Here is a 26,859-nt window from a genome sequence, read left to right as displayed (position 1 = left end):
GCATATAAAAAATTAAGTAAATAGAAAATAGGGAGAAAATGGTAGGAATATAAGAGTCCAAGCATGAATCATGAAAGAGGAAAAAAAAAAAAAAAAAGGATTAACTATGTCTTAGGGCCAAGATCAAAATGGCACAGTACCAAATGGGGTTGCAAGTTGAAATTCTGAATCACTCCAACAGCAATATTTCAAAGAAATTCTATTTCAACCCATTGTCCCCAGAAAGGCTTTGGCCACAAATTTTGTTAGCCTTTCAAAAGCTCCTGAGGCCACTTAGTTGGTAGTTAACACCAGGGCTGTGCTGTCCAACAGGAGAGCAACCAGCCATGGGGCCATCAAGTGTTTGAAATGTAGTCAGTCTAAAAGAAAATGTGCTACAAGGATAAAAAACACCCAGTGTCAAAGCCTTAGTAAAAAAATGTAAAAAAAAAGATCTCACTGACAATTCTCATATTAATTGATAATATCAAATAATTGATATGATACTATCAAGTTAAATAAAATATATTATTAAAATTAATTTCTCCTTTCTTTTCTTTTTTAATGTGGCTAGCAGAAAAAAATTATGTTCCATGTATGGTTTGCATTTTTGACTGTAATTATATTTCTATTTCACATGACCAAACGAGAGAAGAAGGCCAAAAAAAATGAGTCCTATTAAAATAATTATTAAATACTGACTTAAAGGGATGGGGAACAAGGAAAGATATAACTTTCAAAGGCAAAAGTACCTAATGGAAATCAATATAAATGAAAAAGATAAAACATAAGAAATACAATAATAATCAGAAAAGAAGATAGTAAAATGTCCTTCCTCACTGCACCCTGCTAACCATTTATTATCCAATTCAGAATTGGTTTTTTTTCCACTTACATCATTTCCACCCAAATTCTTTTGCCCACAATTTTCAAAACTTTCTGATTTTCAAATAACTATGTTCATAATGAGCAATAAAGGGGCTGCTTCAGTGAATTATCTAAAAATATCTTGAATAGAGCTTTCAAGAGTTCCTCAAACAAAATTCCTTCCTCACAGGAACATAGAAAGGAACACGACAGCCACTGTCCTCTGAATGTTACTCTGTGACCTCTGCATCCGTCATCAAGAAAGGACCCAGCGAGCGTCTGTCACTTTGCTAAATGCGCCATACATTTTGGAAACATGCTGTGTTCCCAGCTTTGGGTACCTGCAGTCTGGCAGGAGAAACTCAAGCATATGGGAACTTTGACAACTGTCACGAAGCAGCCCCACTTTTCCCACCTCTAAAAAAGCACAACCCCCCTGGGACGTTCGCAGCTCTCGCACACAGGGGTGTATCTTTTCTCCTTTAATTTTATTAGGGGTATTTCTTTATTCAAAAAAAATTTAAGACATCTTTTGTATCATTACCCCGTTTATCTTGCGGAATAATAAAACTAGTTTGTCAGGTCTCCAAAGATCACGGAAGCAACAGAGAAGTAAGTACCCATGAGGTCAAGGAGCAAAAATGGCTTGTTGGGTGAATACTAAGATTTTAAAGCATCCAGTGCGCACACCGACAGAATCAGGTTGGAAATCTAACAAAACCTCTTCGTTTTCTAGAGGGCGTGGCCCCAGGGATGGTGCTGGAGATCGGTCTCCAGGCTCCTGACCGCCTTTGCGGGAAGTCAGACCCCGGGGCACCCCAGGGCGAGGCAGGAGACAGCCGGGCAAGGGCGCTGGAGGCGGCGCCCGGCTCCTCTGGCGCGCGCTGGCTTCCCGGGCTGCAAACCTTGGCCCAGACCCAACCTGTCTGAGCTGGGCTGGGCTGGGCCGCAAGCCTTGAAGCCCCACGAGCCAGGCGAGTACAGGAGCCATCCCGGGCACGCGGACACCCGGGGTCCCAGATCTCTCTCTGCGGGCGATGGGGGTTTGACGGTTTGGACTGCTGCCCATTTGCCTGCACGGTCCACCGAGCCGACTGAGCTCCCCACAAAACACACAAACGCGCAGAGCCAGCTCTGGGGGAGTCTTTTATTTCGTGCTGTCACCGAGGTCGCAGTCCCGAGCCAGACGGTTACCAGCCAAGGAAGCGAACGAGCTCGCCCGCGCTCCAGGGTTCCTGGTACCACCGGAGGCGTCCTGTGGGTAGAGCTGGGTACAGCCGTCGCCCACTCCCAGGAGCATGGTCCTCTCAGAAGGCCGCAGTGTAGGTGGCAGTGTGGACAGCACACCGCAGAGACAAGTTCGAGGAGGCCACACAGCACTGTACGAAATGGATTAGGCAGAAGACGAAAGAGCTGGATCTGAGAGCTGAGAAACGGACAAAGCTCAGGAGAAGGGGGGTTTCCCTGGAGGAGAGAAACACCACCGCAGAAAGCACGAAGCGCAGAGAAAACAGAGCAAGCAAACAGAGGCAAGAAAGACTCATCTTTTCCTTTCTCAAATTCAGCGTTATCGCTCGGGAGGGGGAAGGAAAAGCCTTTTACCTTCTGCCTCAATGGAAGACAGGAGCAAGGCCGCGCCCAGGGCGGCGAGCGCTGGGGGAAGCCGGGTCCGCATGCTCGGCCTCTGAGCTCACAGCCACATGAAGGGATCTGCGGAAGAAGCAGTGACCGCATCAGAACCGGGTCTGGGCAGGCCTGGACCCAGGTTAGAACCGGAGCCTGGACCCCGTCCAGAACCTGACCATATCTGCCTTAATAACCACAGGGCCGAGCCCAGCACATAATGGGCATATTGTGGAGCAGTGGAAGTCAAGTTCATCAACTGAAGTTTCATGAAGGCGCTAGGAGGGAGTTGCAGTTTAAAGAGGGTCCTGTTTTCCTGGAGTCCTACTTAGCATCCCAGATGAAGGCCTTACCAGCCCCCCACATGACTTCATCCTGCCCCTGCAATGGCTAATTCAGAGGTCATTTAATCCCTGACTCAACGAAATGGCTCTTCCAGCTGGGGAGTTTATTTGGCTGCTTTTTCCTAGCTGGTGAACTCTTCAGGTAGCTGTACCTTAGAGGTGTCAGGGCAATTTGGAAAAGTATAGTAAACTTTTTTTCTCCTTTTTCTTCATTTTGTTCTGCCTACAAATACGCAGCCCTTTTAAGTTCTGAAATGGATTGTACAGAAATATGTAAGACCCAGCTGAAATCTGACCCTCCTGCTTAACTCTTGTTTTCACATCTGATAAATCCTTTACCCTAGAAGGGGGAGAACAACTTTCAAATGGCTAATAAAAAGAGACAGTACCATAGAAGAGGTAAAACACCCTCGTCTGTTTTCCCAAGGTGTTTTTTTAATAAAAATTCTCAATAAGTCTCTCTGCAGTTAACCATTTATTTATCCTGGAAGAGCTCGGGTATGCGTGTGCCTGTAGAGAAAGTGTTCTATTCTGATCATTCCTGATTGTGTAACTAGATTATTAAATTTTAAAGACAAAGAGTCTTACTCATTTTTGTGGTTGCCCAGCACACAGTAGGTGCTTAACCCATGTCTGCAGAATGGAATTTCCTAAAACAGTCTAAGTTCCAATCTAGAGACAAAAGCTACTAGCAATGAACTAGCAACTGGAAAGCTGCCAGGGGCAAAGCATAAAGAGAGAGTTGACTCTGAAACAGCATAAATTATTGTAAGGCAACAGGCCTCTGAAAAATGGAGAAGACCAGGGGGGCTGTCTTGCTTGCGAATCCAAAAGATGGAGCCCTCTTGGAGAAAAGAAACGGACAATCCCCAACCATGTCTTTCCAAATTATTGGCACCAGGAATTAAGGCAGCTTTCCTCAGCCTGAGTGTAAATTACATATTAAGTGTCTGGTCAGCAGGCTGCCAAACTGCTCAGAGCACTTTTTTATGAAGCCAAGATTAAAAGTTTGGCACTGCCCTGGGCATCTAAGGGCTCTAGCAATTTCTTTCTTCCTAATTAACAACTGTTTGACATTTCTCTCTTAAAAGCAAGAAGTGAGACTGGCCCATTGTTCCCATCATCTGGCCTTCACTTCGCCACAGTTATTTCCAACTCGGTTGGCAGTCCTGCTCCGGAAAAGTTAAAGGCTGATGTCGACCCACCAAACGCTGTGTGCAGATTCTTCTTTTAAACAGCTGAACTCAACAGAAACCTGAGCCCTGGAAGGATTTTTGACCCAGTCTAGAGCACCACCTATCGGCTTCCTGACTCGTGGGCGAGAAGCTCGCTTCGTGGTATCTGAACGCGCAGCTTGAGCCAGCCAGCTAGGCGTTCAGTTCATACATGTTTTTAAAACAAAAGGTTTTCTCTCCTTTTTAACCCATTCACTTGAATTCTTAGCAACATTTCACTGAGCATACTCAGACATAAATGTCTAAAAGTGGCCGGGGCGATCCCGTCGTGGCACAGAGGATTCCCCCACTTCACCCTCATGAATGAAAATGAGTGTGCGTGGAGGGGGTGTGCTAAGGGGACCCGACCCCTTCTGCCCCTTGGCTGGAAGAGGACAATTCCTTAACTCTCGCGTCAAGTTACAAAAGGAAACTGCAGACACATACCCAGGGTCCCTCCAGATCCCTTGCGCATCACGCACCCCCCTCCGACCCAACACGACTTTGACATTTGTTAGCCAAGAGGCGGCTTAGAGCTCATTTCCTTTCCTGCCCAGTCCCTCCTCAGCATTCTTTAGAAGGCTTCATAGTCCTGGTCACTGGAGAGGGTGTCCTGGGGAGCCCCAAACTTGTCACCGGAGCGTTCCTTACGACGCCAAATTTGAAGTACCTGCCCTACTCCTGTGCTCCGGTCCGCTCCTTAAATGAGCCTGATGCCCCAGGCTTTCTGAGTCTACACCGGCTAGATTTTGAGCTGGAAACCACCTCAGAGGTCCCACAGACCAATGCATCTGCGGGGAGGAGAGTTGGAAAGGGGACTTTCTCCAGAAGCTGGGGGAAGCAGGCCCAGGATGTGTCCCTTATAGCGAGCCTAAACCACCACCTCGGACACTTTGAAAAATGGAGGAGGACGAAGGCTGAGCCCTTGACCAGGAATCTGCCTGGAGATGCCACACACAGCCGCGCAGCCTGGACGAGCTGCACAGCCCTTAGCCTGCTCTTCGAAGAATTCTGCACAGTGCGTCACCGACACAGTAATACCTTCCTGGCGCCCCCGCTGCTCCACTGCACTCCCGAGTAAAGCCACAGCGCGAGATAAGGAACAAGTGGTGGCCGCAGAGCCCGGCGCGCCCTGCGTTGAAATAGACAGCATCTATGGACAAGATCCCTTCACAAACCCAGACATCGAATGGGCTCCTTTGCGCGCACACTACCGCCCTGCATCGACTAAGAAAAGCGACCTTTGCGTCTGCCCTCTAAACACCAAATGAATGACAAAAGCCCAGTGTCCCGGGGAATTTCTCTGGCACAGCTACACCATTACAAGTCCAAAAGGTCCTCACCCGGGATTCTCCACGTCTCCCGGCAAAGTGTGAGCTGGAAACAAGTTTCCCTGGTTATCTTCGAGAATAATGGAGTTGGGGAAAGGGGACAGAATCCAGACTGACCTGAGGCGGCGGCAGCTACGAGGTAGCAGCGGCGGCAGCGGCTCCCGGCGTCGGAGAAGCTGGCGCTCTGTGCGACCCCAGCACTCTCGGGTGTCAGGCGCTGCTCTGCTCCAAGAGCACCTGGCGGCCGCCTGGGCGTGGGCAGCAGCGGGGAGGTCCGGGAGGAGGAGCAGGAGGATCCCAGGAGGAGCTGCAGGCGCGGCGGGACCGGGGACTGCCCGGGACGGCAGCGGCGGGCGTGCGGGCGCGTCTGGGCCGCTCGCCTGCGCCAAGTGGGAAAGACTCCGCGCCGCGGGCTACTTAATAGAGGGCTGTTCCCAGCTCTCACTTTACTCGGTTACGAAACGCCTGAGAAGGTGGACGGCTGCCACGGGGTGATGTCTGCTCCGCGGCGGTGAGAGAGGTCTACTTTTGGGAACGTGTGCATACTTGGAGCATTCCTTCGGCGTGAGGTGGCGAGCGCAGTAGTAGCGGCGCCCCGCGTGGGGCGGGGAGGAGGGAGGGCGCTGAGCGGGGGACAGCCGCCGCCGGACTCCCTGCCAAGGGAAGCCGCGCACTCCTCCGCTAGGGGCGGAGAGCTCGGGTTTCCCTATCCGTGCGATTTCTTTAATAAATGTGTCTAATTTAAGAAGAATGGAGGAGGGAGCGACTCTGGTTTTCAGAACTGCCGGGATGCTTAACCCATCCACCCCCGCTCCAGCCTCTCCCCATCCCCCATGACCACCACCTACACCTTCCTCCCCCTCCGTCCTGGGTGCACTTAAAACCGATTTACAGGATTTCCATTAACTAACTGTCTGCGCTCGCGGGGCGCCTTCTGTCTTTTTCAATCGCGCTGAGCGGCTATCGGAAACCCGGACTGCAGCCCGCGCGGGGCTTCCGCATCGGATGGGTTTCCCAGGCCTGTCTCCCTCCCTGGGTGCTTTGGGACAGAACTGGGGAGCTTAATTTGAGCCAAGGGAAAGGAAGAGGACAGTTGTGAACCTCAAGGGTCCTCGGAACAGGAAGCCGCTCCACAACAAGTTCAATCCACCATAGAAATTTCTCACTCGGTCTGAACCAAAACCAGCCCGGGTGGACGCCTTTGCCCTTAAAAGTCCGCAGGGTTAAAGGGACACAGAGGACCAAGTTTGACGCCCCCAAACGCCCTAAACACACTTTAGTGGAAGTCGGGGGATGAGGGCGACCCACACTCACCTTGGCACCCCACCCGCGTCCCTGAGCAGGGAGTCCAGCACTCAGGGTTGCCAAATTGTACAAAGGCGCATGGGATGAGGCTTTGGGCGCCCACACCAAGTCATCAGAGAAACGCTACACACGTCTGTGCTGGTCCCAGGCCCTGCACCTTTGGGGCTCTTGAAGCCCAGGGGTTATCTCTGCCAGGCTGAACCACGGAGGACTGGGGTGGAGAGGGAGAGGGAAGCCGAGAGCGGCATCCGCGCAATTAATTGCAATAGGGTAACAGGATCTTGAGGACATCTCCTCAGTGTAAACCCCCTTCTCTATTCGATCTGACGTCTGCAAATGCTAGGCCTGGTAGTCTCCGAACTTGCCTTTAGAATGACAAGAACTCGCAGGGCGCCCCCCTTCCTGAACCTCTCCCCACGCACAGGATGCCTCCAGCAAAAGCCAGCGGAGCAGGACAAGGACTGGAGGGAGGCACTGCAGACAAACGGGAAGGGCCACCTCTGCACATTCCCGAGCACGCACAGCCCACGCGAAGTCCAGTTGGGCAGCTCGCACAAAGAGCCTACACATGCTCGGGCTTTTCCCCCTTCAAATCCTCACCACCAGATTATCTGACAAGCCCCCGGGCGTGAGCACCCGCAGCCAGCGGCCTCAGCAGCCCGGTCGGGTCTGCAGCCACGTCGCCCTGCTACCACTGACACCTATCTCAAGCTTGTGGACAGCCAACCGAGCACCTGGGCCAGCCTTTCGCCCACATCCCCACTCAACAGTTCAGGGAACCCGGTCCAATCAGGCTCAGCGACGCGAGTGGGCAGGTGGGTGGGTGGCAGCCGCAGGGACAGAGCGCAGGAGCGAGAAGTCCCCCAAAACGCTGTTGAGGCCCCCAGCCGAGCCACGCCGCGCCCAAGAATGTCCTGGCGGCCCATGGGCCTGGAGAGGCCAGGGAAGCCCCCGGGACAACGTCACCCCCATCCAGAAAAGGAAAAGTAAAACTGCTGCGTGGCGCGCCCGCCAAGGTTTGCAGTTCGCCCAGTGGTGGGTGGGTGTGTGTGCGCGCGCGCGCTCGAGAGCACTCTGCTTTATGTACTTTAAAAAAAATCGTGATGGCGACGGTACTGACTACTGAGCAAGTAACGCCGTGTGTTCATTTTGTTGGCTTAACAAGAGTTCTCTCTCGTTGATTTGGCTTCAGGCTGCAAAAGCCTCCACCAGTCCGGGAGCTGAGCAGTCACCCCCCTCTCCAGGGAGCCGAGGGCGGTACAGGCTGGAGGCCGCAGCCCGGGAGGAGGCGTCTGCCCAGGGGACCAGCGCTGTGCTCTCCAGGCGGGAGCAGTACTCTGGGGATCCACGTGAGCGTCTTCTCTAGCTCGAGGCCTCGTGGCCCATGTACTCAGATTTAAGGCATTTGAAAATAGTTGCTGCAAAGAAGTGTAGGTAACACAAACCACCGCCTTCAAACGCCCTCTCTCCCTCAGAAAAAGGATCGTACAACATTTCCAGAGTAGGACTAGAGAAAGGGGAAGGAGGGCAGCTGGGCTGAGGAGAATCCAGAGATTCAAGTACACCCATTCCCAGGGGGCAGGAGTGCAATTCCAATGTATCCAAAGATATCTCTCTCTCTCTCTCTCTCTCTCTCTCTCTCTCTCTCTCTCTCTCTCTCTCCTCTCTCTCCTCCTCTCTCCCTCTCTTTCTCTCTTTCTCACTCCCACTCTCTCACTCTCTCTCTCTCACACCCTCTCTCCCTCTCTCTCCTCTCCCCACTTTCCCTGAGGTTCTGCTGCCACCTCGTCTCCCTCCGAGTCCTGGGTTCCCGGCGGTTCTAAGCCCCAGATTTCTTGTCCGACAGCACCATCTAGCGGTCAATGCTAACCTTGGCATCCGAGGTCAACGTTACAGAACGAAAGGGCTGAGTTCTTGACAGTTTGACAAGCCCTGGGTGAATTTTTTTGAAAAAGGTGTCCTTCATCTATTTGATCCTCAGTCCTGACTGACTGAGAGAGGGCCGGGTGGGAGGACGAGTGAGAGAAGGACACACACTTTCCCTGTGCCGGCAATTAACTGTCGGTACCTGTTCCTTCCCCAAGTCTGCCACGTTTGGTCAGTTTTCTTTAAAGAAGGGGCAGGTGGACAAGGGGAGAGGTATTGATTTCAGGAGGAAGTTAGGGCTACAGCGCCGCCCTTAACTTCTGTATCTTAACTTCTTCAAAGGCAAGAGGGGCCTCTTCACTGACTTGTGTGGGGTCAACGTAGCCAGCCTTCCCCCCGACAGGTGAGACAGTGTCTAAGGCGTTTCCATTATAAGTTCTGGCTGACTCACCTTGAAGAGAGAAAAGGGGCTGAAGGGACACTGGTTGTCCATCTGGTGGGGCTGCGTGTATGCTGTCCCGAGTCTGGGCTATAATGGTCTTAGGTAAAGAAGGCCCCTGGGCATAAAGTGGGAGAAGAGGAGGGAGTATTGCACCTGCTCCCGATTCTCAGGGACAGAAGGGACACCTGGCCAGCAAGAGTCAGAAAGTGTCTGAATCCTCTTCCTTCCATCTGTGCGTGCAACTCAAGTCAACACACATTTAACAAGCACTCTCCATGTACCCGTACTGGGCCACGGTCTGACTGCTCAGTTAAGACAGCAAAGGTAGTGAAGGCAAGGACTTGCCCTCAAAGCTCTGTCATGAAACACCTGGGGTGTGGAAGGCAAATTCACGTTGTCCACTTAAGTCTCCCGAAAGATTGTGCCTTCAAAATATTTTAACATTGGGCCGGGTGCAGTGGCTCAGCCTGTCATCCTTGCACTCTGGGAGGCTGAGGAGGGTGAATTGCTTGAGCTCCAGAGTTCAAGACCAGCCTGAGCAAGAGCCCCGTCTCTAAAAATAGCCAGGTATTGTGGTGGGCGTCTGTAGTCCCAGCTACTTGGGAGACTGAGGCAAAAGAATCACTTGAGCTCAAGAGTTTGAGGTTGCTGTGAACTATGATGCCAAGGCACTCTACCAAGGGTGACAAAGTGAGACTCTGTCTCCAAAAATCCATATCTGTTTAACATTAAAAGTAAGACCCTGTAGACAAGCAACCTTTTCCTACTGCCAAAGCTTAGGAATCTGGAGCATCTTGACAGGAAGGAGCAGATAGCACTGCACTCCCCCCTCTTGACAAGTCTGTTTCTTCATAAAGCACTTTGTGCGTGCTTCACCCGTCCAGCTCATGCCACTGAAACAACCTCCCCTACCCACTATGAGCAACTTTAGAGCAGAAAGTAGAAAGTGTATCAGATTTCCCTTCCTGTACAAAGTGGCTAGCTCACACATCATGTGACCTCAAAAAGTCGTGGTTGCATAGGAAACTATGAAGTTTCAAAAAATACTGCATCCACATGCAACATCTTCTCAAGGTGAATCTCAAGATTTAATAAAAGTAAAATGGTGCTAGGAATTTATTTTTCCATTAACTCTGACTTCCTTAAGCAAAGTGTAAAAGACAAAAAGAAATCAATTTACTTAAGAGTTAAGAAAGCAACACTCTTCCACTTTTTTCTCCCTAAGATTCAATACTGTTTTAAGTCACCCTGCCACCACAGGTAACTTGGAATCTATTTATTTTGTAACTATCAAAGTTGCATAAGGTACAAAATTTCGAGTCGGGCCATTGCTCTATATACATCAGCAGTCAGTGTGTCTATACTGACACTTCCAGATTGGTGAAAAACATGAATAGGAACTCATTTTTCAAAATTCAGTCTTGGCTTTCAAATTCCTTACCTAGAAGACTAAAATGAAATCTTGGTGAAAAGAGGTTTCGTTCGTCTCAAATGGAGTTCCTGTATAGAATGACATGTAACCAGACCAGGGCTCCGATTAATAACACGTTCATTTTTTCTTCTTTTCTTTCTTTTCTTTTTTTTCCCAGAAATAAGGTTTTTATCTGTTGTCTCAGCTGAAATGCAGTGACATGTTCATAGCTCACCGCAACCTTGAACTTGGGCTCATGCAATTCTTCCGCCTCAGCCTCCCAAATGGCTAGGATTACAGGTGTAGGCCAGCGCACCTAGCTGCTAATACATTTTTATACATTTACTGCTTCATTCAACTGCGTCTGTAAAGTACTAACACCCAGGGTACCGAACAGACAAGAATGCAGATTGGAATACTCCGAAAAGTAATGTGCAATGCGCCCTCTGGTGGAGAAGAGGGAAGGGACAGCTGTCTTCTGACCGTACTCAATGTTTAAATCATTTTTACCTTGAGCATTCATTCAGCAAATGCTAGTCCTGTAGTCATAATGTTCATTAGGAATTGTGGGAGATTTTTTAAAAGAAAAACTCAAAAAAGCCTTGCCCATAAGAAGCTAAAATGTAGTAACAAAAAACAAAAATAAGCATATGTGAAAGTTAAATATGATTCAAGAGAGGTCTGAAGACTGTGTAATTGAAAGCTGAAGGATCAGTGCAAAAAAAAATAATTTGAGAGGAAATGCGTGGCACAGAAGAATAAGATAAATGACATCACAGGAAGCAATCGGCTCAATACAGGATCTGGAACATTCCACGGGGAAAAAAAAAACTAATAGAATTTCTCCACAAACTAATGATAAGGGAAAAGGAGAGAAAGAGTAGATTGTTATGAAAAAATTATTTAGGGGCTATAACGACCAGACAATAATTACAGTTGTCAGTAACTGTTTGGAACCTGAGATTTCTATCCTACTTGTAAGCTAGCAACTTAACTTGCTGTAGTTTCATGGATGCTGAAAAAACACACGAAGAAATCAAAGACAAAGGACTTTCTTGCTTATAGTGGTAACAGTAGCCAGAGCATTATCATTTACACCAGTTTCTCAGTCCCAATTCCCACAGGGCAACACAGAAAGAGCCAGGTAATATTGCAGACTCCATAGCTAGCACTGTAGGAGTCCGAGCTTGGGGTCTTTTATAAGGGCAGTAAGCCTGCCTGGCCTTTACCTTGGAGAAACACATTATTTTTGTTATACTGGACAGTAAACAAATCTGCCCTTTGCTCTGGAGGCAGAAATTATCTCTCTCTGGAGGCAGAAATTATCTGGAGAAATTATCCAGAAATTTCTGGAGGCAGAAATTATCTCTCCAACTGTAAGTATACAAACATCCTTAAAGAGATCATGTAGAACTCGGGCAGTCAGCGTCTGCTTAGCAGACATGCAGAAACATGAAAGGTCCATGGACAAATAATTCCCAGCATTAAGAATCATTAGGAGTTCTTGGGAGGTAGAAAGTAATGTGTTCTGCACTGGTCCCTGAAGGATTTCTAGAGAAGAAAGATTGTAAAAGGCCAGAGTGAGCATTCTAAGCACAAAGTTCATTAATAAGAAGTCAAAAAAATAGCAGAGAGCAGGCAATGTCTTGGGCAATAATAAAGCAGAGTGGTTTTAGCAGAAAGTTTGTAAACATAATTGGAATAGAGCTTGGAAGTAGCTAAGACTTTATTCCTCAAACACCCACTGTATTTTATATACTACACAAGGTCTTTTACAAAGGTCAGTCCATGGAATTTTATTTTTATCTCTGTGCTGTAGTTAAGGAATTAAGGCTCAGAGAAGTTAAGTTATTTGCTAGTACATTTTGTAACCAGGATTTGAACTCAAGAGCTCTCTGTCATCTACGTCTGTGGTCTTTCCATTACATGTGCATTAAAATGAATGGTGGTTAAACCATAGGAATGATAACAGATTAAAAAAAAAAGACGGAGACTTTTCCTCTTTTATGTTTACATGGATGGAGCTGGAACATATTCTTCTTAGCAAAGTATGTCAAGAATGGAAGAAAAAGTATCCAATGTACTCAGCTCTAGCATGAAACCAATATATAAGCACCCACACTTCCATGTGAAAGCTGTAACCCAAGTACAGCCCAAGATGAAGGGAAAAGAGGAGAGGGAGGTGAGGGAGGGGTGGGCTAGGTGGAGGGAAGGTAAGGGGCCCGACCACATCTATGGTGCATTTCATAAGGGTACATGTCAACTCTACTAAGTGTAGGATATTAATGTGAAAGTGTGGTGAAGGCTATGTTAACCAGTTTGATGAAAGTATTTCAAATTGTATGTAAAACCAGCACATTGTACCCCATAAGCGCATTAATGTACACAGCTATGATTTAATAAAAAAAAAAAAAAAATCTTGTAAAAAAAAAAAAAAAGTCTAGTCTGGCAGCAGGTCTCCGTTTAACACGCTAGGAAAACACCCTGCAACAAGAGACTGGGGAGAGGGTAGCAGAGCCCAGGTAAGAGGTGCTGAGGGTCTCTACAGCAGCAGCAAGCGAAGAGAAACAGGGCGGGCTTTAGAAAGAAAGGGCAGAGAAATATCTTAAGATGATGGGGCAAAGCCAAGTGGTGATGCCATGAGGGAAATTAGGGAAGTAGGGCGGGGGAGCCAGTTTTAGGCACCAGCGTGAAAGGGCTTTACACTTGCCCTATTTACGATCAAAATTCTTGGACATATATTAATACAATTTGAGTAGTGTCTGAGAGTCAAATACAGAAGATATTTTTTAAAGAAATATATTATTTTCTTTTATTCAGGAAATTGCAAACCATAACCAAAAAAAACCTACTAACGAGACGTTTCCCCTCCGTGCGGCCGTTATTCAGAGGGAGAACGGTGGCGCTGCTGTTTCTGCTCTCCAGCAAGCTTGTGCTCGGGCGCTAGGTCCATAACACAGAACACCTTGTGTGATGCAGAAGCTTCTGGGAAACGCTCAGCTTCCTCCGTCCTCCCTCCGTCTGCTGCCCAAGTGTTGGACTCATCAAGCTGGAAGTACAGAAAGTCCCCACGGGTTGTTTAAATTGAGAAAAGCAGTTCAAATCCTCACACAGTCCACTTTTTAAAACAAAATGTGGTTGTACTTTACTGAATGCTTTTTTTTCTTCGTATTTTTTATTTTTCCTTGGTAGTAAAAGCTTGAAAATAAAACCACAAACTGCCTCCAAGATAAGTTCCTGATCTTTGATATCAGGAACACCTAAGGACGTGTTCACAACCAGGACCACAGTTAGAAACCCAAATATTATTTTTTTATTTAGACGTGTGAAGCTGAGAGGACAGGTCTTGCACTTTCTAGCAGTGCTCACTGCTCATTCCGATTCTTTCCCAGGAGGTAAGCTGAGGGTCTCGGTGAGAGAGTGAAGCGTTGTCCCAGCAGGGCCATCGGGTGGGCTCGATACCCATCTCCTCACCTCCTCCTTCTGGCTCTGCCCCACGGGCTGGAAGACCCGCTAGAAGACCACCTGTGGCCTCAAGTGGCCCTGGGAGGTCACAAGCCAGATTGCAGGAAAACAATCACTAATGGGGACAGAAAAACTTTTATATTGATGTGTGAATGCCACCCTCAGACCAGGGTGAGGGCCGGGCATTTGTCCATTTTTAAAACTGCCTGGGTAATTCTGCTGGCCAGTGTTGGCCATGAAGTCCATGCTAAGATGTGCTGGGCACTCAGCTATCACTATACGGAGCAAAAGCAGTCATCTAGAGCTAGTAGACAAGAAAGGCCTAACCACCTGTAAGGTGGGCTCCAAACTAATGGTCCAAATGGGGGTTTAAATTTGGGTTCTGGCCAGGTGCAGTGGCTCACACCTGTAATACTAACACTCTGGGAGGCTGAGGCAAGTGGATAGCCTGAGCTCAGGAGTTTGAGACCTGCCTGAGCAAGAGTGAGACCCCATCTCTACTAAAAATAAAAAACTAGCTGGGCATTATGGCAGGTGCCTGTAGTCCCAGCTACTCGGAGGCTGAGGCAGAGTTTGAGGCTGCTGTGAGCTATGATGATGCCACAGCACCCTCCACAGGGCAACAGAGTGAGACGGTCTAAATAATTAAATAAATAAATTTGGGTTCAGTTGAGCTAACAGTAATCGGGAAAATTTTTATTAGGAACTGCCAACCTCAGAGAAAAGTTGATTGGCCCGGTCATAGAGCTGGTAAGGTCAGCGGCCAAAATCAAAGCTAGTCCCTCCTGCTTCCCGGGTCTGCACCCTTCCCACCGCTGAGTTCCTCTTGGGAGAAATTCAGTTGAATGCTGCCATTGAGTTTCAACCAGACAAAAACATAGTACAGTTTTATTTGCCAAAGGACGATCCAGATGCTATTTATTTCTGGTTCTTACTAATATTAATTCTGAAATTTATCCAAAGATGAGAAAATGTTGCTTTATTTTTTCTGATGAAATACAGAGAATTTTTTCCTGTATTTATATTCAGCAGGTTAGTTTCACACTCACAGAGGAAGCGATGAGATGTGTGGTAGACCCAACCTAACAATGACGGTGTAATAATTGCCACCGTGATGGCAATAATCAGTCATTCTCACCTTAGAAACGATGCAACCCATTCCCTCCTGAGGAGTGGAGCAGGGAAGCAACCTGCTCAAGGTCATGTCTCTGTCAGTGGTGCCAGGATGAGAATCCAGGCCTCACTGCCTGGGGGTCTTCTTCCTACCACTCCAGACACCCTCCTCCCGGGCATGTCATTAATTTTGTAAAACATGTTGGAACTCATTGCCTTCCTGACTCAAGAATGGAGCTGGACTGGAGCCACGGGAGGCTGCCACCCATCACGGTATACCCGCATCTGCTACCATGAAAGCAAGCCGAAACTTGCCGCAATAGGCAGTGGCACTTGCCACTAGATGGCCCTGGCCCACCCGGCACTACCAGGACAGCTGACAGAGCTGCCTCAGCAAGCCCAGGGGAGGTGTCCCCATTATCTGTCTGCAGCGGATACCAAGCAGCACCAGGTCTGTCTGTGTCCACACGCTCAAGGGGAAGGGCAGACCCAGCACGGCGGACTTGTGTCCTGTGACAGGCAATGTCTGCTGTCTTCCCAAGGTCACCTTTGGAAATCCATGGGAACGTTGCCTCGCCCACCTTTAATCATTCCTCTCCTGAGAGTGTCACAACTGGTGCTGTCCTGCGGCAGAGCAACAGGAAGAGAAATAACCGGGGCACTCGCGAGAATCAAGAGGCCGCTGATGTGGCTTCCCCAAATCCTCAGACACCCAGCCCTTCTACCCGCTTGCTCCCCAGATTAGGCCGCTAGAACCACTTTGTCCAAAATGGCTGCACCAGCTTAAGACACAGTGTAAGAATTTTAGCCACAGGGAAAAAGCAAAGGACAAAACAGGGTTGGGGCAGAGGCATAAATGGTGGTTCTTGTTGTCTTTGAGGGAGATTCTCACAAGCTGCTCTCTGACAATTGGCTAGAGCTTCATCACATGGAAACAGCTGTCTGCAAGTGAGGGGTTTGGAAATGTAGTTTATTCTGGACACCCACGTGATCATCTAAAACCCTGAGTCTCTATGACTGTGGAAGAAGGAGAGGAGGGATAATGACTGTACCCCGGATGGAAAGCAATGTCATGGTAAACATCTGTACCATTCTATAAAAAGAAAAATGTTTAAATTGCTCTTAGGGAAGGCAAATAAAATGATATTAGTTCAGAATAATTGAGGAAAATTGTTCTGAAAAATTAAACCTGAATTATTCAAAGGGGTACATCTTTACTCATATTAAATTCACACCAGAATTTAAAATGATACTCACAGAGGGTGTCTAGGAGAGTAACCGACGTGGAGAAGTGGTGGAGAGTTAGTCCTGTATGCACACTGGATGCGAGCTCAGCCTACATTGCTGGAGAATGAAATGGTTAGAAACCGTCTCATCAGTCTGGGCTGCTCTAACAAAAATACTGTAGACCGGCCTGAATCCCAAACATTTATTTCTCACAGTTCTGAAAATCCAAAATGATGGAACGAAGATGCAGGTGAGGGAACGCTCCCTGATTTGCAGATGGGCATCTTCCTGCGTCAGCAGACGGCAAAGACAGAGAGAGGGAGAGAAAGGAAGCCCTTGCTCACATCTCTGCATCCCTGCAGGCTCCATCCCCAGGACCTGCCCACCTCCAAGACACCCATCTCCAACATCGCCACATGGGGGATTAGGGTTTCAACATAAGAATTGGGGGCAGGGGGACACAAACTTTTGACCAATAGCAGGAACTTTTTTTTTCTTTTTTTTTTTTTTTTTATCAAATCATAGCTGTGTATAATAATGCAATCATGAGGTACTATGTGCTGGTTCCATATATAGTCTGAAATATTTTCACCGAACTGGTTAACATAGCCTTCATGGCATTTTCTTAGTTATTATGTTCAAACCCTTATACTCTACACTTAGTAAACTTCCTCTTAAGAAAGTAAATGCTAAAAGCAGAGAGAGGGAAGAAGGGAGGGGGCGTGGCCTTGGTGTGTGCCACACCTTCTGGGGGCAAGACATGATTGCAAGAGGGACTTTACTAACAAATGCAATCAGTGTAACCTGGCTTATTGTACCCTCAATGAATCCCCAACAATAAAAAAAAAAGAAAAAAGAAAGTAAATGCTTTATGTTTATACTACCAATTTAAGTGTATAGATTCCTTTCTTCCGCAAATAGTGATTGGTCACCTTCTGTGGACTGCTGTGGGCACTCGATGTCTGGCAAGCAAGATAAGCCAAACCTTATCCAGTGTAGATACTGCTGCTAACTGACATTAGATTTAATAAGACTTTAAGTGAAACTTTGATTTGTTTCACTCAGTCTGGATAATGGGCAGCTAAGCACAGGGGAATCTCCTCTGCACTTTGGGCTCCAGAAATTCTTTAACTCTTGGCCCTCACACTCATCATGATTTTGAGCTTGGTTTTACTTGGAAGCAGAACTATCCTGTGAGCTGGATGGCCTGTGGAAACAGCAAGTCCCCAGAGAACAATGAGGCCTTGGAACCGTTTTTGGTGACTTCAGTGCCTGGATATGTGTTTTCCCTAACGAGTCATTTATCCCATTAAAACAATTCATAACAAACTTCATTTCATCTTTCCTATCATTGAGGACATCGAAAGAATTACATGACATCTTTTCTATAAACAAACATTACCCTGGAAAGTGAAGAAGCCAAAACAAATGCGGTTATGAATAGAAAGGGAATATAGACTTCCAGGAAAATGTAGGCGTTTTAGGGATGGCCATGACTGAGTCACACTTGAGGCATACAAGTAAGTCTTGTCAGCTACAAACAAGTGGCAGAAGGACTCCCCTATGCTCTCAACATTTAGGACACCTCTTTCTAGCACTTCGAGTTCTCTAGCACATCGCTATGAACTCGATGTGCTTCGAGTTCTCTAGCACATCGCTATGAATTGTGAGTATTCTTGGACATAGCACCGTGCCTGGCTCTGAAGGGCACGTCTCAATCACACCTAAAACCTCACAATTGTGCTGTCTGTGGCTGAGATGGATAGAAGTGAAAGGAATTTATCACAGTGCCTCAGATTACAGATTCCAAAGGGTCTAGGATGACCCAAAGGGGCAGGAAAAGAGATTATATGAGTCTGAGAAACGCCATTGACATGGTAGGTCTGGTGGACCTGCCAAGAGAAGGTTAAACGGAAGAGAATTACCGGGAGGAAAAGCATTGACCACGGAAAACAGTGTTTTTCAACCTCTTTTACCTCATGGCACCCCTGAACCTGTAGTCAAACTTCCACAGCACACTTCAACTACATTGACCAAAAAGAAAAAAAGAGTAAAAAAAAACACTTAGTGTGCTTCAACTTCTCTAAAACTAGCCAGCGTTGTGGTGGGCGCCTGTAGTCCCAGCTACTCAGGAGGCTGAGGCAGGAGGATCACTTGAGCCCAAGAATATGAGGTTTCTGTGAGCTATGATGACACAGCATTCTACCAAAGGTGAAAAAGTAAGATTCAAAAAAAAAAAAAATGTATTCAAGAAAACGTGGTTTGAGATTTTTCAAATCTCAGATCTTAGAAAAATGTTTTTTTTTTTAAAGAATTACATATTTACTGTAAGACAGGCACTTTGTTGGAAACTAGGAATACAGAAATAAAAGGCATTGTGCATGACTTTACAGAGATTGTCATCCAGAGGAGAGGGAGGAGCAAACAGAGCCACAGCTCTGAGTAATAAGTGCATCCTAAGGGTACGCACAGGGACACACAGCAAGGGCAGACTTCTGAAAATCACAGACTCTCACAAAGAGACATGCTTGGGCTGAGCCAGGGTGCTGTAGGAGTCAGTCAGCCAGCTAAAGAGGAAGGGCATCCTTAGTTCAGGAGGTAAAGAGCACAAAAAGAGAGAGAGAGAGACGGTTCATAGGTCGGAAAATTACCAAAATATATCATGTAATGAATGAAAAGGAGGAAATTTAGACAATGTATCAGAAAATATATTCTAAGGTTGTAAGACTTATTAAAATATGAGTTGCTCTTTCCAAGGAAGTGGCCAATGAGTTTGAGAATCCTGAAGACCAAGTTTATAAATGAACCGGATTCTTACCTACGAACAGTAAGCTTATGTTGCTCTACCACGTAGCCACTTATCAGTTCTTCAGTGACTCAAGATGAACACAAATGTTACCTGGTACATGTCTAACATCTTCTACTTTACTTCTTCATGACCTGTTAACTTCAGTTTCTGCATTCAGTGGCTTGACTCCAACTTTCTTCTATTGTTTTCAGTATATAAAAAAAAAAAGCACAGAAAAAACTTGGCTGGCTGACATGCTTCAACGTCCTGGAACATACAGAAATCATTTAGCAGGATGTGTTAATTCATAGTACAAAATTCCCCTCCAAAGAGGTGATGAAAACAATAGAATCTGGTTATCTAACTAAAGATAACATAGACTCATAAAGCAGGTTCTTACAAGCTATCCCACAATACTTCTGTTTCCATTCTATTGGCCAGAATTTAGTCACATGGCCATGCCTCACTGCAGGGAAGATGGGAAATGTAGTCTTGTGCCCAGCTGCTAGTAAAGAATGGGCATTCCAGGATAAGCAAGAGTTCCTGAGTTAAAGATCAAAGTCCCCTATCCCTCACAATACTGGGACCATGCAGATAATACACTTTTAGTTAAAATGTGAATTTAGGATTTAATTATCAAAATTTTTTTCTAATTTGGAGCTGTTTATTTCTTCTTGCAATGTAATCCTAGAGACTCAGATATTACAAAGCACTAAAGGCAATGTCTAACACAAAGTAAGGGCTAGATTAAGGCCGTGGTCAGTTTGTAATAGAATCTGATGGCTACAAAGGAGATAATTTAGTCTAATCCTCCCCCATTCTCCTCCCATCCTCCTCCCCTCCCCCATTCTCACACACACACATATTCATTTATAGTCTTGGTAACCTACACAAAAATAAGAAGATGAATTGATAGAATAGCACTATACAAAAGCAAGTAACATTTAATAAGATATTTACACAATGATAAATCTTTTCACGGAACTGTTTTCTTTTAAAAATTATTTTTAAACCATTCAATTCCACCTTTTTAAGACTTCCTTGAAGCTTCTGGGGCAGATTGTAATGAGTCAATATGCTGAGCTGGTACTGCCTCTAATCATTGGAAGTCTGTATGTAAATTATTTTTTCATTTATAAGGGTTAAAATTCTGTAAACAGTTCCAAACTTTTCAAATAAAAAGTTCTATTTTTGTATGCTTATTTTTCTAATTATTGGTCGTTGATTTGTTATAACCAGGCAAGTTTTGCAACAAATTGTCTACATTCTTGGTGACAAAACAAAATCACGCTCACCTCTTCCAGTTTGTATACAGTTGCCCTCAACTACTTTTCTCAAATTTGCATATCAATATGTCAAAGACAATTGGTTTTCTTTAATAAGTTCAGTTTTTCATGTCCAAGAATGTCACTGAAAACTGGGCAAGAAAACACCAAAAAATTCAACTTTCTATGAACTACAGTCTAAAAAATACCATTTTGGTGTGCGTACTAGTGTTCTATTTTGGTAGATAAGGTATTTCCTGATGGTTAATTTTGCAGGGCAGACCTGAGAAAACCTTGATAAGATTGCTGGTCTATTATGTTTATTTTATTAAAAAGTATCCTGGGTAATTTCCATAGCACCAAAATGATCCCAGGAGGGAAAAAGAGGAATAACTACATATTTCCATTAATTGTAGTATTATAACAATAAACAAATACTATCAAAGACATTTCCATTGGATTTTTCTTTTTTTAGGAAATTAAATAGAAAACAACATTATAATTTACTTGGAGACAAACTGTTTTGAGAAGTGAATTTAGAATCAGGCCAAAAGACTAACTGTATCATGCATTATTATACAAAGAGAACAAATTTGCCTCTAAATAACCTTTAAAATGACTCAATGCAGCAGATCATGAATCATATTATTTAGGCAACTATCTAATGACTGTTTTGGGAACTCTGAGCAAAAGCAAAATCTCTAAGTGTCCCCTTATCCTAAAGTGTTAGCAATGTTTTAGCATCTTTCTCTCAGGGTATCAGCAGTCTAAAATCAGTGATGCTCAAATTTTATTTTTTCTCTTTCAGAAAGAGTTCATTATCACAGAAAAGGCTCCAAGACCTCTTTCCATGAAAAATACTTCTCTCACCACAATCTTTTGGAAAGGATCTTTTTCTTTCCAAGATTAGAGTGGGAACTGTGGGCACATTTGGCAGCCTAGTCATTTAATGTCACTAAAATCTTCAAAACTTTATTTGACCTACAGTGCAATGTGATGAAATTGATTGCCTATTAATAAAAATTGTGTACTACTTCAAACGAAGTGGAACCGTGAGGGGTGGGACTGGAGGTCAGGTCTCCATGTTCCCAGATTCTGAGTTCCCAGTACCAAAGGATGGTTACCAGTTACCGGTACCGAGCGAGCAGAGCAAGCAGGTGCGAGCAGGCAAAGAGCCAAGTTTAAAGGAGCTGCTCGCAGCTGGCTCACCAAAATGTTAGGGCAGCGCGGTGACGACTCAAGGTAGCCGCTAAAATAATTGAACAGAGCAAAAGCAAGTAAATTCTACCAAGAAAGAAAAAGTTTGTTTCAACAGCTCGAATAGCAAGCCTGGCCTTCTCCTAGAAAATGGGCATCACAGAGAGCGCAGTGCTAGGTTATTTTTTTTTTTTTTGTAGAGACAGAGTCTCACTTTATGGCCCTCGGTAGAGTGCCGTGGCGTCACACAGCTCACAGCAACCTCCAACTCCTGAGCTTAGGCGATTCTCCTGCCTCAGCCTCCCGAGTAACTGGGACTACAGGCGCCCACCACAAGCAGTGCTAGGTTTTATATACAACTTTTGAGCGGTGTCAGCTGCTTCTTAGAAATGTCCCAGGGTCCTAATCAGGCTGTTCCCATAACCACTCATATCTATTTGTCTACATCAGAAAGTCCCAGGGGCATTAATTAGACTTCTCAAAACAACCAGCTGTCCCCCACCCCAGATAACCCCTGTAAAGTCTTACACCTTCAAGATCTTAATTAGCCCATTCTCACAACAACTCAGTCCAGTCTGACCCAGGCAGGTTCTAAATAGCCAAAATAGCCTAACCTCATCCACCACTCACCCTGCTCACGTCTAACTCCCTTCCTAATAGAACTGGATATAACACAGCATTGTAACTTGTAAAGAAATGTCTCTTAAGCTACAGGTTTGTGTGTGTGTGTGTGTATCTCCAGTTATGAGTAATGAAATGAAGGCATAAAAACACTACAACTTAAAAATGTCACAGAACTGGTGTGTGAGTTTTCTAGGGATGCTATATCAAAATACCAGAAGCTGGCGGCAAAAACAACAGAAATTTACTTTCTCACAATTCTGGAGGCTGGAAGTCCAAGATCAAGGGGTTAGTAAGTTTAATGTCTTCTGAGGCCCCTGTCCTTGGCTTTCAGGACCACTTTCTCACTTTGTCCTCACGGGCCGTCCCTCTGTGAGCAGATGTTTCCCTAACTCTCTCCTCTCTGTGTTCTAATCCTCTCTTTCCCAAACAACACTTGTCATACTGGGTTAGAACCCACCTGATACCCCGAGGCAATGTAATTACCCCCTTAAAGCCTTGTCCCAAATATACTCACCTTTTGAGTGAAGTACTGAGGGTTAGAATTTCCGCATACAAATTTTGGAAGGACACATTTCAGCCCATAACAGCTGGCTGAATTTGAAAATCAGACAAAGAAGGACCTCATTCCAACCTCCTGTCAGCTTTTGACTGCAAAAATTCTCCGAGTTAAGTCTCTCACATGGCATTTCTTATCTTCACTTTGGTACTCCGAATCATTTTCTATAGGAGGACATTTGCAAAAACAAAAGGAACGAAAATAAACTCATTTACTAGTTTGCTTCGACTTGCTAAAGCTGAGTCAGTCTCCTAAAGAACAAAAAGAAAAATAGCAAAATAGTTCCTCCTTTTATTAAGTGCTACTTTTCAGCTTTCTTTGGAAATATTTGGAACTGAATCAACTCATTGAAAATCCACAATGTATTTTAAACCTCCTGGGGAGGAAAAACTCATTCCTTGAAAGCAACATTGTATCAAGTGTATCAGTTGCACTTTTAGCCACACACACAGCAGGTCCTCTGTACCCTGACCACCCAAGGGACAGTAACAAACTGGTCAACATACAAAGATGTTCAACGTACTGATAGGTGCATGTCTGGTCTATAAAAATTACGTCATTATAAGGAGGTGGTCACTGTAGGAAGGTGATCAACTACACAGGTCCTGCTATAATAGAAAATTTTAGTAACAGGGATTTAAATGATAAGGATCTTTCTTATGTAACAGAGCTGGCAGTTCCAGGTTTGTTAATTCAGAAGGAAGATGAATGGGGCTACTGGTCTCCCACCTCTCACCTTTGCCGAGTCATGAATTGGTTTCTGTCATCCCGTGGATGGAAGCGGGATGCCAAGCACCAGCCCTCCACCCAAGCACAACCTTCATTGATCAAGGAGAAAAAGTTTTCTCAGCAGACTTCCCCTTACATAACACTGTCCTGTTCTTTCCTAGACCACCCCAGGGAAAGAGAAATGAGCTTCATTCTGTTGCTTTTTACAACGGTGCACAGCCAAAATAGGCACCTGCTGGACCGAGAACATTTTTGACTAATTTCCTCACAAGGCCACCATCTGTGTTAATAGCAGTGCATCAAATTATATTTTCACAGAATTTTCATGAGAGAATTTTAATTTATAAACATCATTCTTCCAATGTATTCTGCAATGAATGTTTGGATGTGGGTCACAGGGAGCCATTGTGAGCAATCTGCCCCAGCAAGCTCTGCCCTCAGGGTCGCAGAGCTAGAATCGCGTGGGAGCTGGTAACCCAGCAAGTAGCCTAAGGGTGGGGTCTGAGCTGCCTTGCAGCCCTAACCCTAAGGGGCAGAGTGAGACCGGTTTTGGCACACTGGGTAAGTGGATAGCCACTTCAGCAGTGATTCCAGTGACAAGCACTTTCCTGGGAGAGCTTCTGCTCAGCAAGTTTACAAGTTCAAAGTGCCTTTTAAGTGGGCTGAAGAGAGATTTAGGGTGTCTACCTGCAGGGGGTTGAGAAATCAGCAGCCTCCAGTCATATCGCAACTGTGATTAACATCTCATACCCCAGAAGACCACGTGTTGCCCAGACAATATTCAACAACATATACATACTGCTTTGTTTTTGGTTGTGTTTTGTTTTCTCTGGTTTTTTTGTTTGTTTTTGTTTTTGTTTTTTTGGTTTGGTTGTTTTTTTATTTATTTTTATGTTGTTGATGTTGTTTTGTTTTTTAATTTCAACCTTTTCCGTACAGATCTTTTTTCTTTCTCAATTTTTCTAGTTTAATTATAATTTCCCATTGCTGACTTTTTTAAAAACTAGAACTTCATTTTTGCTAGTGTTTCTACCAGTATTATTTGGTTTTTCACCCAATTTTCTCCTGTAAAGTTTTCTGTCTGCTTGTTTTGGTTTGATTTATAGCATTTTTGTCTTTCCTCTCTACTTGGTGGAGGTGGGGTACTGTGTCTGATCAGGTTAGCAAAGAGCTGCTGACCTCAAGGGAACCACCCAACTGGGCACCCCCAGAAGGTGGTTTTCATTAAAGGTTGTGTCAAAGTATCTTACTGTACACCTATATTGCTCTGTCTTCCTCTTTCTGTGCCTCTGTTCTTTTTGTCAATATTCCTTTTACCCACCGCCTGTCCTTTCTCTATTTTTTTTTTCTTTTCACTCAGTCCTCCTTTCTTTCATCCCTTTCTTGCTCTTCAACCTTCTCACCCTTCTGGTCCTGTACCAAAAGGACTCATCTAACCCTTAGTCCACAGGCACGAGAACTTAAAGAGCAAGAGGAAGTGAAAGGAAAATTAGGGCAAAGAAACAGATAAAAGAAATCACTCATGAGGAAGAATCAGCAGAAAACTCCAGGCAACATGAAGAACCAGTCCAGAACAACCCCGCCAAGGGACCATGAGGTAGCTACTGCAGAAGATTCCACCTATAAAGAAATGTTAGGAATGACAGAAAGGGAACTTAGAATACACATGATGAAAACAATGAAAGAAATGATGGAAACAATGAAGGAAACTGCTAATAAAGTGGAAAATAACCAAAAGGAAATCCAAAAACAGAATCAAATAAGAGATGAACGATATGAAGAATATAGAAAGGATATAGCAGAGCTGAAGGAACTGAAACAGTCAATTAGGGAACTTAAAGATGCAATGGAAAGTATCAGCAACAGGTTAGACCATGCAGAAGAAAGAATTTCAGAGGTAGAAGACAAAGTTCTTGAGATAACTCAGATAGTAAAAGAGGCAGAAAAGAAGAGAGAGAAAGCAGAACGTTCACTGTCAGAATTATGGGACTTTATGAAGCGTTCCAACATACGAGTTATAGGAATTCCAGAAGGGGAAGAAGAATGCCCCAGAGGAATGGAAGCCATACTAGAGAATATTATAAAAGAAAATTTCCCAAGTATCACCAAAGATTATGACACACTGCTTTCAGAGGAATATCAGACCCCAGGTCGCCTCAACTCTAACCGAGCTTCTCTAAGACACATTGTGATGAACCTGTCCAAAGTCAAGACAAAAGAAAAGATTCTGCAAGCTGCCAGGAGTAAGCGCCAGTTGAGCTACAGGGGCAAATCCATCAGAGTGACCTCAGACTTCTCTAATGAAACTTTCCAAGCAAGAAGACAATGGTCATCTACCTTTAATCTACTTAAACAGAACAATTTCCAGCCCAGAATTCTGTACCCTGCTAAGCTAAGCTTCAAAATTGATGGAGAAATCAAATCATTTACGGATATACAAACATTGAGGAAATTTACCACAACAAGACCAGCTTTACAGGAAATACTTCAACCTGTTCTGCACACTGACCACCACAATGGATCAGCAGCAAAGTAAGAACTCAGAAATAAAGGACAGAACCTAACCTCCACACTGATGCAAAAGATAAAACTAAGCAATGGACTCTCACAAAATAAGACGAATAGAATACTACCACACTTATTAATTATCTCAATAAATGTTAAAGGCTTGAATTCCCCACTGAAGAGACATAGATCGGCTGACTGGATTAAGAAACACAAGCCATCCATTTGCTGTCTGCCAGAAACACACCTGGCTTCAAAAGACAAATTAAAGCTCCGAGTCAAGGGTTGGAAGACAATTTTTCAGGCAAATGGCATTCAGAAGAAAAGAGGAGTTGCAATCTTTTTTTCAGATTCATGTGGATTTAAAGCAACTAAAGTCAAAAAAGACAAAGATGGTCACTGTACATTGGTCAAGGGAAAAATACAACAAGAAGATGTTTCAATTCTAAATATTTATGCACCCAATTTAAATGCTCCCAGATTCTTGAAACAGACCTTACTCAGTCTGAGCAATATGATATCTGATAATACCATAATAACAGGGGACTTTAACACTCCTCTTACAGAGCTGGACCGATCCTCTAAACAGAAATTAAACAAAGATATAAGAGATTTAAATGAGACCCTAGAACAACTGTGCTTGATAGACACATATAGAACACTCCATCTCAAAGATAAAGAATATACATTCTTCTCATCACGCCATGGAACATTCTCCAAAATTGATCATATCCTGGGACACAAAACAAATATCAACAGAATCAAAAGAATTGAAATTTTACCTTGTATCTTCTCAGACCATAAGGCACTAAAGGTGGAACTCAACTCTAACAAAAATGCTTGACCCCACACAAAGGCCTGGAAATTAAACAATCTTCTGTTGAATAACAGATGGGTGCAGGAAGAAATAAAACAGGAAATCATTAACTTCCTTGAGCATAACAACAATGAAGACACAAGCTACCAAAACCTGTGGGATACTGCAAAAGCAGTTTTGAGAGGAAAATT

General features: G+C 44.9%; 1 protein-coding gene and 1 long non-coding RNA gene across 2 annotated transcripts in view; both read right to left on the bottom strand.

The window, feature by feature from the left end:
* COL12A1 (collagen type XII alpha 1 chain) overlaps positions 1-5,812 on the bottom strand; it is a 127,064-nt gene extending 121,252 nt beyond the window's left edge. Inside the window, exons 1-2 of the mRNA XM_053602255.1 lie at positions 5,476-5,812; positions 2,449-2,556 (exon numbers count right to left, since the gene is read on the bottom strand). Coding sequence (XP_053458230.1) covers positions 2,449-2,521 — 73 coding nt within the window. The 5' untranslated portion in view covers positions 2,522-2,556; positions 5,476-5,812. The remainder of the gene's footprint in view (positions 1-2,448; positions 2,557-5,475) is intronic.
* A 7,489-nt stretch (positions 5,813-13,301) lies between these two features.
* LOC128594841 (uncharacterized) lies at positions 13,302-23,294 on the bottom strand. Its single transcript, XR_008382636.1, has 3 exons — positions 22,576-23,294; positions 14,562-19,242; positions 13,302-13,431 (listed from the first exon to the last, which is right to left on the bottom strand). It is a non-coding gene; the product is annotated as an uncharacterized LOC128594841 (long non-coding RNA).
* Between the last annotated feature and the right edge of the window lie 3,565 nt (positions 23,295-26,859).

The sequence above is a fragment of the Nycticebus coucang genome, chromosome 9 (genome assembly GCF_027406575.1).
Source record: "Nycticebus coucang isolate mNycCou1 chromosome 9, mNycCou1.pri, whole genome shotgun sequence".
Lineage (NCBI taxonomy): Eukaryota > Metazoa > Chordata > Mammalia > Primates > Lorisidae > Nycticebus > Nycticebus coucang.
The sequence above is the reverse complement of the archived record's forward strand: the minus strand, read 5'-3'. Positions and strand labels throughout refer to the sequence as shown.